Here is a 12,570-nt window from a genome sequence, read left to right on the forward strand (position 1 = left end):
CTCTCCTCTCCTCTCCTCTCCTCTCCTCTCCTCTCCTCTCCTCTCCTCTCCTCTCCTCTCCTCTCCTCTCCTCTCCTCTCCTCTCCTCTCCTCTCCTCTATACGGTACAGTAACAACATTTCAATCACATCAACCTCCCTCCCTCCCTCCCTCCTTATCCCCATTTCTCCTTACTTTCGCTTTTCCTTCACACATCAGCAATTCCCCCACTCCCGCAGAATTCTCTTCTCTTCCCCCTCCTCACCGCCCCTTGTCCCTGACTCGCCCCCCCCCGGCTCCTCCTCCCGTCTACCCAACAACCAGCTGGCGTCCGCGCCGGCCACGCTTCGCTGTCAATAGTGTCAGGACTGGCCCTTGGATTGCCCGCTGATCACTCTTACGCCGTGCAGAGCGTGCAGAGCGTGCAGAGCGCATTATTATTATTTCCAGTGCAGCACCGCCAAAGGAGTAGCGTAGGTACTAGGTAGGTAGGTAGTAGGAGTCGTCCCGCCCCGTCATGGGAACCCGGGAGTTGCCCTTCGGAGAATGCCACAGCCCGTGGCCGACCTTTACGTACGCTCGCACTTTCGACGACAGCCGCCCGCATTATTCACTTCTTCACACCCCACACACGCGAGGAGCATACAAGGCCACGCAAGTCCTTCTAAAAATCAACATTCCTTATCCTGCTATGCTAGTCTTCGAGATACACCATTCCAATCCGTCCTCCTCCCTCTGGCGGCTTGAATTCCTCCAGTAATAATAACAAAAGTACCTGTAGTGCAAAGGAGACGCATATTACTGACATTGACCCGGGCCCATAATACCATATCAAGACAAAAGAACAAAAGAACAAAAGAACAAAATCAAAGAACTCCACCAGCCACGCAAAAGTACATCTCCTGCATCAAGCGTGAGCATAAGCCGTCTGTATCATGTCATCACTCGCGTCTCGCTCAAGTCTTTCTATCCACTGCACATCAAGCACTCCTCACGGTTATCGATGCTGCCTGGGGGGATCGTCAGTGGCGCTTCATCGTGCCAGGGGGAGGGGGGGGGTTTGGGGGGGGGGCTTACACTGCAGCACAGCATCGGCATAGATGTCATGCTCTCTCTCCTCACTCTCTCGGTCTTTGTCCTCCTCCTGCTTCGCACCCTTGAGGGCCGGCTCGGGCAGCTCCTCCTCCTTCGGCGGGGCACTGGCTGGCTCCGTGGCGAGGCTCTTAGGGCTGGAACCTTCCTCTGTATCAGCCTTGAAGCCTGGAGACGCTGCTGGGGCAAACTTCTTCTGTTCAGATGACGGCGGCGGGGTCGTCGTGGGTGTTGGCACTCCGTTTGGCACATTCGTCGTGGAATTTGGGGATTGCTTGACGTACATCGGCCGAGGGACAGCGGGGGTCGAGGGCGAGATGTAGCCCCCGGATGGCATCGCTCGCTTCTTGGCCGTGCGCTCTCGAGCAACGTTGGTATCGGCAACGAGGAGTGCCTCTTGATCGACGGTGAACTGGATCGGTGCGGTGGCTGCCATGGTGCGGAGGTAATACATGCCGGTCTTCAGACCCAACTTCCAGCCAGTGAAGTGCATGCTGGTGATCTTGCCCATCGTTGGGTCCCTCATGTGGATGTTCATCGACTGGGATTGATCAATGAAGGCACCACGATCAGCAGCCATCTGGACGATCGTCCGTTGAGAGATCTCCCAGACCGTCTTGTACAGAGCCTTGATGTCGGCTGGGATATTGGGGATGTTCTGGATGGAGCCACCCTCAGCGATGATGCGGTTTTTCATGTTGTCAGACCAGAGACCCATGTCCACGAGATCCTTGAGGAGCCAAGGGTTGACGACTTGGAATTCTCCAGCCAGCACACGACGAGAGTAAATGTTGGAGGTGTATGGCTCGAAGCATTCGTTGAAGCCCAGAATCTGACTGGTGCTGGCAGTTGGCATGGGAGCCACGAGGAGAGAGTTGCGGACACCGTGCTGCGCAATCTGCTGCTTTAAGCTGTCCCAATCCCAGAGGTCAGTAGGCGTGACACCCCACATGTCATATTGGAGCTCTCCCTTCGATACTGGCGAGCCCTCGTATGTCTCGTAAGGTCCATGCACCTTGGCAAGCTCAACCGATGCAGTGAGAGCGGCGTGATAGATGGTCTCAAAGATTTGCTTGTTGAGGTACTTGGCCTCGGGCGATTCGAAAGGTAAGCGGAGAGCAAGGAACGCATCAGCAAGACCTTGAACACCCACAGCGATGGGGCGATGTCGGAGGTTGCTCTTTCTAGCCTCTGGAACAGGGTAGTAATTGATATCGATGATCTTGTTCAGGTTCTTGACAACGACTTGGCACACCTCGTGAAGCTTCTGGAAGTCGTAGGTGCCGTTGTTCATGTCAACGAAGGTTGGCAGGGCGAGAGAAGCCAAGTTGCAGACAGCTACCTCATCTGGGGCAGAGTACTCCACAATTTCTGTGCACAGGTTGGAGCTTCGGATTGTTCCCAGGTTCTTCTGGTTGCTCTTTCGGTTGCAAGCATCCTTGTAGAGCATGAAGGGGTTCCCGGTCTCGGTTTGGGCCTCGAGGATGGAGTACCAGAGTTTCTGAGCCTTGATAGTCTTGCGACCCTTACCTTCTCTCTCGTATTTCTCGTAGAGAGCCTCGAACTCATCCCCGTAAACGTCTGCCAGGCCGGGGCATTCATTGGGGCACATCAGAGTCCAGTCTCCGTTCTTCTCAACACGCTTCATGAAGAGATCGGGAATCCACAGGGCGTAGAAAAGATCGCGTGCACGAACTTCCTCTTTTCCATGGTTCTTTCGGAGGTCAAGGAACTCAAAGACATCCGCATGCCATGGCTCGAGGTAAATGGCAAACGCTCCCGGACGCTTGTTTCCACCCTGATCGACATATCTTGCGGTGTTGTTGAAGACTCGGAGCATGGGCACAATGCCATTGGAGTTCCCATTTGTACCGGCGATGTAGGCCCCGGTAGCCCGAATTCTGTGGATGTTGAGACCGATGCCTCCAGCATTCTTTGAGATCATTGCACAGGTCTTTAGCGTGTCGTAGATACCGTCAATACTGTCCTCCTTCATGTCGATCAGGAAGCATGATGAAAGTTGGGCCTGTGGGGTACCGGCCGAGAAGAGAGTGGGAGATGCATGAGTGAAGTATTTGCTGGACATCAAGTTGTACGTCTCGATAGCCGCCTCGATATCATCACCGTGAATTCCAACTGCCACTCGCATGATCATGTGTTGAGGGCGCTCAGCAACTTTGCCATCGAGGCGTAGAAGGTATGACCGCTCCAGGGTCTTGAATCCAAAGTATTGGTAGTTGAAGTCTCGGTCATAGACAATTGCCGAGTTGAGTTCAGCTTCATGCTTCATGATGACTTCGTAGGTCTTCTGGCTGATCATGGGAGAGGGCTTGTTATTTCGAGGGTTGACGTAGTGATATAGGTCGGAAATGACACTTGAGAACTGCTTTTTTGTCTGCTTGTGGAGGTTTGAGACCGCAATGCGAGCAGCGAGGATGGCATAATCAGGGTGGGTGACCGTCATGTATGCGGCAGTCTCTGCAGCCTAAAAGGGAGGAAATGTCAGCAAGAATAGAGACACGCCTGAACGCGTTGCAAGTGGTTGAACGTACCAAGTTATCAAGTTCTACAGTTGTGACACCTTGGTAGACACCAGAGATGACTTTTTGAGTAATTGCTGCCGCGTCGACATGTTCAGCGTCGAGGCCATAACACAGTCGGGAAACACGAGCTGTGATCTTGTCGAATTGAACGCGCTCCTTGCGTCCATCTAGACAGGTATGAGTCCTTGCACTGCCGCTATTAAGGGCATTAAGCACTTACCGCGTTTCCACACGTACATGATGGCTACGTGATGAGGTATGCCTGATAGAGATGGAGAGGTTGATGGTGGCAAGAAAGAGGGATGTAATTAAGTTTGTGTATCAATGCAGGGTAGTAAGACTCCTCCTGTAAAGCTCTACACTCTTGAATTAAGCAGGGAGTGGGAGAGTAGAGTTCGAGGTAGAGGTTGAGGAGGATGGTGTTGTGTTGATTGGGGAGGAAACAAAAGCACGAGGGAACGCTTCCTGAAGTACTTTACGCGACCGCAGGGAAAAGCGCGTTTTTCCCTAGCGCGCCAAAACAACTTTAATAAGCAGGACGGCTTGTCTCCCCATCACGTGAGATATCCGACGCGAAATCCTCTCGGGGAGGTTGGTTAGCGTGTTGTGGGCCGTGTAGAGTGGTTCTTCTTATCAATATTTACAAGAGGAAGGGTCTGATGGGTGGTTGGGCTGACAAGATGCCGCCGTTGTTTGGCTCTTCTCTTGGAGCTCAACGGGGCTGGAGACTGGCTCTATACTGTACCTATAGGCTAGGTACACTACACATTCGAGCAATTGCTGTGAAGCCCGGGAGAAAAGCATATATCACTAATCATGACACGGTTCTTTCTGAATTCTGGCACATCAAGCAAGAAAAGTGTCACGTTCCGGAAGGTCCTTGTAGGGGCGCGCTGAAATAGGGCGAGATATATTGTTACATCTAAAGTGATCTTACACATTCATAGGTTCATACTTCTCGATGTCGGTCCTGACGACCCGAGACGATCCCTCGGCTTGGAAGGCATAACAGGTGGCTTGACTGGCATCAGCCTATCTAGGACCACAGCTTGAGTATAAGCCAGTAAACTCGAAGATATCCAATACACCAACATGGCACTCGGGATCTGCAGCGTCAGAGGTCCTATAGCCAACGCAACAACCTTCAGAGAATTCTGCAACCTTTTCTGCCAAAGCGCTTGATTCAGTGGCGCTTTTGCATTCGACAGATTGAGGAAAATAGCTGCCGAAAGCATGAACGGGAGGATCAACTGCGGATCCGGGACCAGCAGATCTGGAAACCACAGCGCGCCCTCAGTAGCAAAGGACGCCTCCTTTTCAATCCCAGCCGTAAGCACATCCGAGTCATTGTCAGTTCTCATTATCATACCCAACAAGCCCACTCTGGTGCCACACATTGCTCTTATAGCCTCGACAGCTGTCAGCCAAATAGGCAATTGTGCCAACGGCAGCATTGTCTTCCATAGCGGGCAGCCCCATCGTTTATAGATCTCACTCCGCTTCGACCGCAACTTCCGGAGCAATTTCTCTTCTGCAACAACGGGACCCAAATGCCCTACTTCTGCCATTGTCTGCTTGCGCAGTACATGTTGCCATGATTGTACCAGCGGCATGAGGGCCGCTTGCTTTTGATTGGCGCGCCGGGCGTAGATGCTGAGGGGGAGGACGAAGGTAGTTCGGATTGCGAGGGCTGCGAGAGGGAGGGTATAAGCCCATGGTAGACCGGAATAGGTATGTAGGCCCTCGAAGAGGGTATGGAAGGTGGTTAGTCCAGCTTCGAGGAATTGAGGTCGAGGAGAGGCGTGAAAGGCGCGGTAATGGGGAGGCAATTGGAGAAAGAGAGTCGAGATGTGGTTCGAGGGCGGACGGATACGTTTTGGCCGCAACAGGGTCGTAGACATTGTGATCAACAGAGAGCTGGCAATAGGAATCAAGCAGGCGATGAGGCGTACTGGTTTAATTCAATTCGATGTTCAGACCAGTTTACTCCGTAGGGTTGGTCCATGATGCTTTGCTCAAAAAGGTGCAAAGGTTTACCCGGAAGCTGCAGATGTCGGGCTCGAACGCCGACAGCGCGTCACTCCGATAAAGCGACGCCTCGCGAATTCGCAAAACCTGTCCTCTGACAACCCAACCACCAACACAGAGGATGGAAGAAACCTGTATCGCACCTGACGGCAGTCAGATGTGGACATTCGGGCTGAGCTCGAACTATGCCACCATGATACTGGCTCTGCTCCTTGCTTGCCTACCACTCACGACAATCCTGCTGGGTCCGAAGCTCCTCTTCTACGTTGGAGGCACATTTGGCTATTACCTGAAGAAGAAAACAGCCGGACGCAGAGCGCATATCCTGGAGTTAACGGTGGCGGATGAGAAGGCATTTCTGGCAAAAGGGGGAGACAGGCGGGGGGGTAGTGACGAGTGGGAGAATGTAGAAGCCCATGCCGTGGTAACGGCACAGAATGGAGAGAAGGGAGACGAGCAGTGGGATGGTATTGTTGGATTCTTTCATCCTTTCTGGTAGGCTATTTGTGCTTTGGATTGATTAGGCTGTTGACTTGGTTCAGTAATGCTGGTGGTGGCGGAGAAAGAGTTCTTTGGGCTGCCATTAGAGCGACTCAGAAGCGTTGGCCCAAGGCCAGGTGCGTTGTCTATACCGGTGATCATGACATGGACAAAGCAGCCATCCTGGCTAGAGTCAAGGTAAATATCTCGATTGGCCTGCGGTGTTCCTCTGCTAACTCTTATATCTGACAGAGCCGCTTCAATATCCACCTCCATCCACCCACTGTAACCTTTCTCTATCTCACAACACGTTCCTGGGTCCTTGCCTCCTCATGGCCACACTTCACATTGCTGGGACAGTCTTTTGGGTCACTTGTGTTGGCATGGGATGCATTCTCTCTGCTTGTCCCTGATATTTTTGTGGATACGATGGGATATGCGTTTGCGCTGGCTTTCAGCAAGATCCTGTTTCAAGATGTCCCAACAGGAGCATATGTTCATTATCCCACGATATCAACGGATATGCTTAGCTCACTGGATCCGGGCTCTGCAACTGGAAACCAGGGCGTCAATGCGGGGAGAGGGACGGGTTTGAAAGGTGCCGGCAAGAAACTGTACTGGCATATTTTCGCGTTGTTTTATTCCTGGGTTGGCGCTTCCATCGATGCTGTGATGACTAATTCTACATGGACTCTGGAGCACATTCGGTCTTTATGGGATGATTGGAGAAGAGAGCTCGGAAAGTGGAAACCAATTGTCCTTTATCCCCCTGTTGCAGTTGAAGAGTTGGAGAAGGAGGTTGAAGTCTCGGAAGCCAGTGAGAAGGTTCGGGAGAATATCCTGTTATACATTGCGCAGTTCAGGCCCGAGAAGAACCACAAGCTCATCTTAACAGCATTTGCGGAGTTTATGTCAACGAAAAGCGCCGCCACGAAAGGAGCGAGACTAATTTTAGTTGGAAGTGTGCGGGATGATGGGGATTCGAAACGTGTATATGAATTGCGCCTGCTAGCGAATGAGCTAAAGATCAGGGACTGCGTGGAGTTCCATCTCGATGCCTCATGGCCAGAGATCCTAGATTGGCTTCGAAAGGCTAGTGTCGGTGTCAATGGAATGTGGAATGAGCACTTTGGTATTGGCGTTGTTGAGTATCAAGCAGCTGGTCTCATTTCCGTGGTTCATAACAGTGGTGGACCAAAACGTGATATCGTGACACCGTTTCATGGTGAGCCAACTGGTAAGTTACTACCCCAGATCTTTTCGTGGGCTCCTTGCTAACAACACAGGTTTTCATGCCACAACAGCAACAGAATTTGCAGAAGGCTTCGAGCAAGCATTGGCACTGGAAGATAAGTTGGCCATGCGCCTCAGAGCACGTGAGTCGGCGAAGAGATTCACAGAGGGGGAGTTTGCGAAAGGCTGGATATCCCAGATGGAGAACCTGGTTAGGTTGCGTCAGTTAGTATCAGCGTGAATACCCCTTTTTGTAGCTGTAGCATTAAACATCCTATTCGATTCGAATCATGCTAGGTAGGTGCCTTGTACCTTGTGCCATTTTCATATGTATTGCAGGTCATATTATACCTTGCAGATATACATACATATTGGATATATCTCTTGCAACTACTGCCTTATATATTTCTGGTGAATGTTGCAAAAAAAGATGCTATCAGGCATCCGCCTCGAGCTTCTGCTGTCCACTGTCTTCTAGGGATTTATATTCAACTGCCAATTCGTGAGGTGGTCTCGACACTCTTTGACTTAGGAGGGTTGGATATGGACTGCAGGCAATTTCGGCTTCAATAGCTACTTGTAAATTTTGCGAACAACGTCAATTGAAATGCTTCCAAGCCACTGACGAATATATGAGAGTTGTGAGGAGGGACTACCCAGTCATTTACGGAGTAGAGAGAGAAAGACCTCGCTTGAATAAATTGCCCCTTAAGCATCCCCCCCCCACGCTTTCTCGCTCTCGACAAGGATTTTGGTGACATGGGGTTGTCGATCCAAGCATGCTGGATTACAGGGATAGAAGAACACCTGGTTATCACAAAAAGGATCAATCACGAATGTAGCGAAGTATGCTAAAATACGTTATTTTTGCTTTGTCTACTAGGTTTTGATCACGCTTCCTTTGACGTGGATCCCTTCAACGGAGGCAATAGACTCCTAGTTTGCTGCCTCGACTGTTGAGCCATCAATGCATCGATAACGACCAAAGCAGCCATGGCTTCGACAATTGGCACCGCCCGCGGAACAACACATGGATCATGTCTCCCCTTGGCTTCCAAAACACCAGTTGCGGCACCGTCATAGGTGGCGGTTTCCTGAGCTTGCCCAATCGTCGCAGGAGGCTTAAACCCAACCCGGAAATATATGGGCGCACCGTTGGTGATTCCTCCTTGAATGCCACCCGAGTTGTTTGTCTTTGTCGTAAGCCGAGGGCGGGGAATGCCGTTCTTCGTTGCACCCGTCTCCAGTGGCGGTACTTCGGGGGCGAGGACGAAAGGATCGTTATGTATCGATCCGGGAACCTCGCAGCCACCGAATCCAGAACCAACCTCAAAGCCCTTGGTAGCAGGGATACTGAGCATGGCATGTGCAAGCATTGCCTCTATCTTATCAAAGCACGGCTCTCCCAAACCAGTCGGAACATTCCTGATCACGCAAGTGACAGTACCCCCAATGCTGTCTTGTCTATCCCTGAACTCTGCTATTTCTTCGGCCATCTTTGCAGAAGATGCGGCGTCTGGACATCGTACTGGCACGAACTCATCGACCTTTTCTCTTGTGATCGTATCTAGGAGAGACAGGAAGGCAGGGTTTGTAGACGGCGTTGGGTGTGTTGCACTAGGAGGGAACATGTGTATCTTGCCAACTGAAGATACAAATGCAACGATCTCAATGCCGTATGCTAGCTTGAGGTATTTCTCTGCGATTGCACCGGCCGCGACCCGTCCAATTGTCTCTCGGGCACTGCTCCGTCCACCTCCACTGCTTGCCTTCACCCCGTATTTCTCCAAGTATGTCCAATCCGCATGGCTCGGTCGGGGGTAGAGGTCCATGGTAGAATTTCCGTAATCCTTGGGTCGCTGATCTTGGTTTCGGACGATCATTGCGATTGGAGTGCCCAGAGTGATGCCAAATTCGGTGCCGGATTGAATCTCCACCTTGTCCTTCTCGTCTCTTGGTGTTGTCAATGCGCTCTGGCCCGGCCTCCTCCGCGTCATCTGGGGCTGGATATCGTCTTCGGTGAGCTCCATTCCTGGAGGGACGCCATCGACGATACACCCCACCGACCGGCAATGCGACTCCCCATATCTGCGAAAGGCCGTCAGTTAGAATGTCAAGCGACATTGCACTGAGCGACAACATACGTGGTGACCCGGAAATAATCCCCAAAGGTAGACATCTTGAGACTTGAGTGTTGTTACGTTCAAGATACAGTCGGTGCACGTCAATTATGCGATTTTCGTTTCTTTTCTTGAGCCTTGATGACTCTTTGGGCTTGGACTAGGACCCACGCGAAGGCCTCGGGAACCTTTCCCCTTTCGACAGCTTCAAAAGCACAACCTCGTCGGCGTCGACATCCATGGCTCCCGCGAGGAGACTCAACTCTCTGTTGAAGGGACGCCTCTGTACAAACCATTCCTGTATTCGTCGATATTCCGACTTTGTGCGGGCAGCAACCGACTCCTCCAACAAATCCCAGATCTATATATCCCGAAGCCTCGACCCCTATCTAAATCTCTCCATCGAACATTACCTCCTGCAGAAAACACCGGCGGATTCTACTGTGTTGTTCCTGTATACGAACCGCCCGAGCATAGTAATTGGGCGAAATCAAAATCCGTGGCTCGAAGTCAATCTGGGGCTGCTCAGGAATGATCCTCTCGGCGTCGAGCTCGTCCGTCGGAGATCGGGGGGAGGAACGGTTTTCCACGACGAGGGAAATGTCAATTATAGTGTGATATGCCCAACGCTGGCATTCAATCGAGACAAACATGCCGAAATGGTGGTTCGGGCTTTGCGCGGGCTCGGAGTGGACAGGGCGCTTGTGAACGAGCGTCATGATATTGTACTCGGGAACGTCCCAGCGCCGGGAGATGCGAGGCCGTTGAAGATTTCCGGATCCGCCTACAAACTGACAAGGCTGAGATCCCTCCACCACGGGACCTGTTTGCTGTCCTCTCCCAATATCAGGAAGATAGGCGCGTTCCTGAAGTCCCCGGCGAAACCATTTATCAAGGCCCGGGGAGTTGACAGTGTCAGCTCGCCGATTACTAATGTCAACGTACCCAATACTGCCTTTGAGCAAGCTGTCGTGTCTGAGTTCAGGGATCTCTATACCGGCGGGGAGCTGATACTGGTGACGGAGGAAGCAAAGGACGTGCCGGAGATTCGAAAGGGTTTTGATGAGTTGACTGTAGGTTTTCTTCATTCTTCATTGTTGATATAATGCTGTAACTGATGAAAAATAGTCTTTGGATTGGATATATTCGCAAACCCCACAGTTTACATTCTCTACACACGCGACAGAGGAAGATCCCCGAGAGAGGCCTCAGCTCCCTGGTGATCTCACTGACGTGAGTGCCCTTTCCCATTCTGAATCGTGAAAATAACCTTACTCATGGCTCTCGTCAGTTTCAGTTTCGTGCTAGCTTCACGGTCCGAAATGGGAGTATCTCAAAAGCAAGTTTTGGATTTGGGGGCACTTCGCCAGTAAAGGACGTCGATGGGGTAGATGGTGGCTTGATTAATAAAAAGCTTCAAGAAATTGAAAGCTGGCGAGGCGTTCTCTCAAACTTAGCTCTGCCCGGGATGCGGTCAACTTTGGGGTCTGCAGGCACATTCATGGATACCCTATTCGGCAATGGCGACAGAATCTCAACAGACGTGGCCAAGGATTTCTCTCGGCTAGAACGTGGAGCTCAGAGCGACTAGCCAATGTACAACATAATATTGAACTTTATGAGCTTTATAAGCTGTATGGTTTGAGGGACTTTGCCTGTGTGTCTCCTCGAGTCCTCGGATACCTATCTTTTGAACCTATTACGGTCACGGCCCTCAATTTGAAAGGCCCTCGATAAAATCAAACCTTCAGGACAGACGAGACTTGGCAGTTGCTCACCCACACTCCGAACTGAGGAGATGGAAGGTGGCAGGTCCCTCCTACCGTTCTTGCTCTTTTGAAATAAAAGCCCCCAGTTTGATTCCTCACGTTGTTTTCCCGCTCTTCTGTATCTATTTATCTTCAGCATAAATTAGACTTTTCCCGCCCAAAATACGCCCAGATCAAGATGCCCTTTTTGGATCTCTCTCCTAAGCAGGAGCTGAAGATGATTGTGAGCCTTTCTCGCCCCGCAGTACATCGCATACCAATTTCGTTGATTAATGGAATTACAGCAAGCACACAGAAGAGACATGATAATTCTCATCCAGGAGGACGATTCCTGTGATCGTGCACTGATCTACGCCTACTGTGTCTGGGACATCCATTATGACAATGTGATCAAGAAGGTCAGTGAGCTACCTGATGGTAAGGGTAAGTAGTTCTTCAAATCAGCCGCTCAGCCAGCCATTGACCGGTTCAAGGACGAAAAAACAAATACATCGTGCTGGAGGAACAACTACAACAGGTCATGAGAACTGGAGGGTTGTACCCCAGCTACCTGGGTAAGCGAATTTAGACCACTGGAAGTCATTATACTGATCGTTCGGTACTTCGTCTCTGTGGCGAAGACGTGCTACCCTTGTCTCAGCCTACAAAGACCGTTTGAGCGACAAGAAACTTGATATCTGTAGCGATGGAGGCCTTTCAGCTTCTCTAGAGGCAGCGATAAGCTCCTCTAGGAACGTAATCAAAGAATTACTGGCAAACACCGAGACGGGGAGACTGGACGGGTTACACAACCTGGCATGGAGAGCCGCGAATATCGAACCACGACTTGTTACTATTTCTCTTCATGCCACCTATCTGCAGCCTCTGTCCCTCACCGTGCCAACAGATACCACAATCCACTCGCTTTGCCGGACTTGGTACGAAGAACGCTTTATTAATCGACACACAAAGGTGTTTGTTATTTACAACTGACAAATTCTGCATTACAACACGACAACGACCATCAAGGAGGCTGGGTTAAAGGGTGGAGATGTCTTGCATACGTGGGTCAATTGGCATGCTTCTTAGAACTCGGACTGGTTCCCAACAAGATGCAGCCAACTGGCTTGTACGGGATAGGGAGGCAGGGAACCCATCGTCTGCTATTATCTTATACCAATGCATGAATATGTTTACAAAGTCTAGTGCTACTCTCACGGCTGGTGACTTCTGTCCAAAGGGCGAGTCGCATTCACCTGTAGCTTCAGCTAGTTGTATGGGAGCCGGGAGAAATGCTCGGTGAGATGGTCCAGGTTGCAAACCCGAAGCAAGCTTTCATTTTTGTTG

The 12,570-nt window shown here is 51.1% G+C and overlaps 6 protein-coding genes across 6 annotated transcripts; 3 read left to right on the top strand and 3 right to left on the bottom strand.

Moving 5' to 3' along the window:
* Positions 1-675: 675 nt before the first annotated feature.
* On the bottom strand, positions 676-3,959 carry M430DRAFT_62352 (hypothetical protein). Its single transcript, XM_024868983.1, has 4 exons — positions 3,835-3,959; positions 3,624-3,781; positions 1,057-3,556; positions 676-989 (listed from the first exon to the last, which is right to left on the bottom strand). Exons 1-4 carry the CDS (start codon positions 3,851-3,853, stop codon positions 946-948), a joined length of 2,721 nt encoding a protein of 906 aa, XP_024724583.1. The 5' UTR covers positions 3,854-3,959; the 3' UTR covers positions 676-945.
* A 520-nt stretch (positions 3,960-4,479) lies between these two features.
* M430DRAFT_31953 (hypothetical protein) lies at positions 4,480-5,627 on the bottom strand. Its single transcript, XM_024866075.1, has one exon. The coding sequence runs from the start codon at positions 5,513-5,515 to the stop codon at positions 4,556-4,558; it is 960 nt and encodes a 319-aa protein (XP_024724584.1). The 5' UTR covers positions 5,516-5,627; the 3' UTR covers positions 4,480-4,555.
* Positions 5,628-5,745: 118 nt separating this feature from the next.
* On the top strand, positions 5,746-7,695 carry M430DRAFT_31954 (glycosyltransferase family 4 protein). The gene is made up of 4 exons (XM_024866076.1): positions 5,746-6,137; positions 6,185-6,320; positions 6,375-7,359; positions 7,409-7,695. Exons 1-4 carry the CDS (start codon positions 5,836-5,838, stop codon positions 7,594-7,596), a joined length of 1,611 nt encoding a protein of 536 aa, XP_024724585.1. The 5' UTR covers positions 5,746-5,835; the 3' UTR covers positions 7,597-7,695.
* Positions 7,696-8,245: 550 nt separating this feature from the next.
* Positions 8,246-9,583, bottom strand: M430DRAFT_130227 (hypothetical protein; the record flags this gene model as incomplete). Its single annotated transcript, XM_024862128.1, has 2 exons — positions 9,500-9,583; positions 8,246-9,443 (listed from the first exon to the last, which is right to left on the bottom strand). Exons 1-2 carry the CDS (start codon positions 9,532-9,534, stop codon positions 8,246-8,248), a joined length of 1,233 nt encoding a protein of 410 aa, XP_024724586.1. The 5' UTR covers positions 9,535-9,583.
* A 131-nt stretch (positions 9,584-9,714) lies between these two features.
* On the top strand, positions 9,715-11,066 carry M430DRAFT_14368 (hypothetical protein; the record flags this gene model as incomplete). The annotated part of the gene is made up of 3 exons (XM_024862838.1): positions 9,715-10,548; positions 10,604-10,708; positions 10,767-11,066. The coding sequence occupies 3 exons, from the start codon at positions 9,715-9,717 to the stop codon at positions 11,064-11,066; spliced, it is 1,239 nt and encodes a 412-aa protein (XP_024724587.1).
* Positions 11,067-11,422: 356 nt separating this feature from the next.
* M430DRAFT_37895 (hypothetical protein) lies at positions 11,423-12,405 on the top strand (the record flags this gene model as incomplete). The annotated part of the gene is made up of 4 exons (XM_024867195.1): positions 11,423-11,467; positions 11,529-11,667; positions 11,718-11,798; positions 11,885-12,405. 4 exons carry the CDS (start codon positions 11,423-11,425, stop codon positions 12,214-12,216), a joined length of 597 nt encoding a protein of 198 aa, XP_024724588.1. The 3' UTR covers positions 12,217-12,405.
* Positions 12,406-12,570: the final 165 nt, after the last annotated feature.

Source organism: Amorphotheca resinae, assembly GCF_003019875.1.
Source record: "Amorphotheca resinae ATCC 22711 unplaced genomic scaffold M430scaffold_1, whole genome shotgun sequence".
NCBI lineage: Eukaryota > Fungi > Ascomycota > Leotiomycetes > Helotiales > Amorphothecaceae > Amorphotheca > Amorphotheca resinae.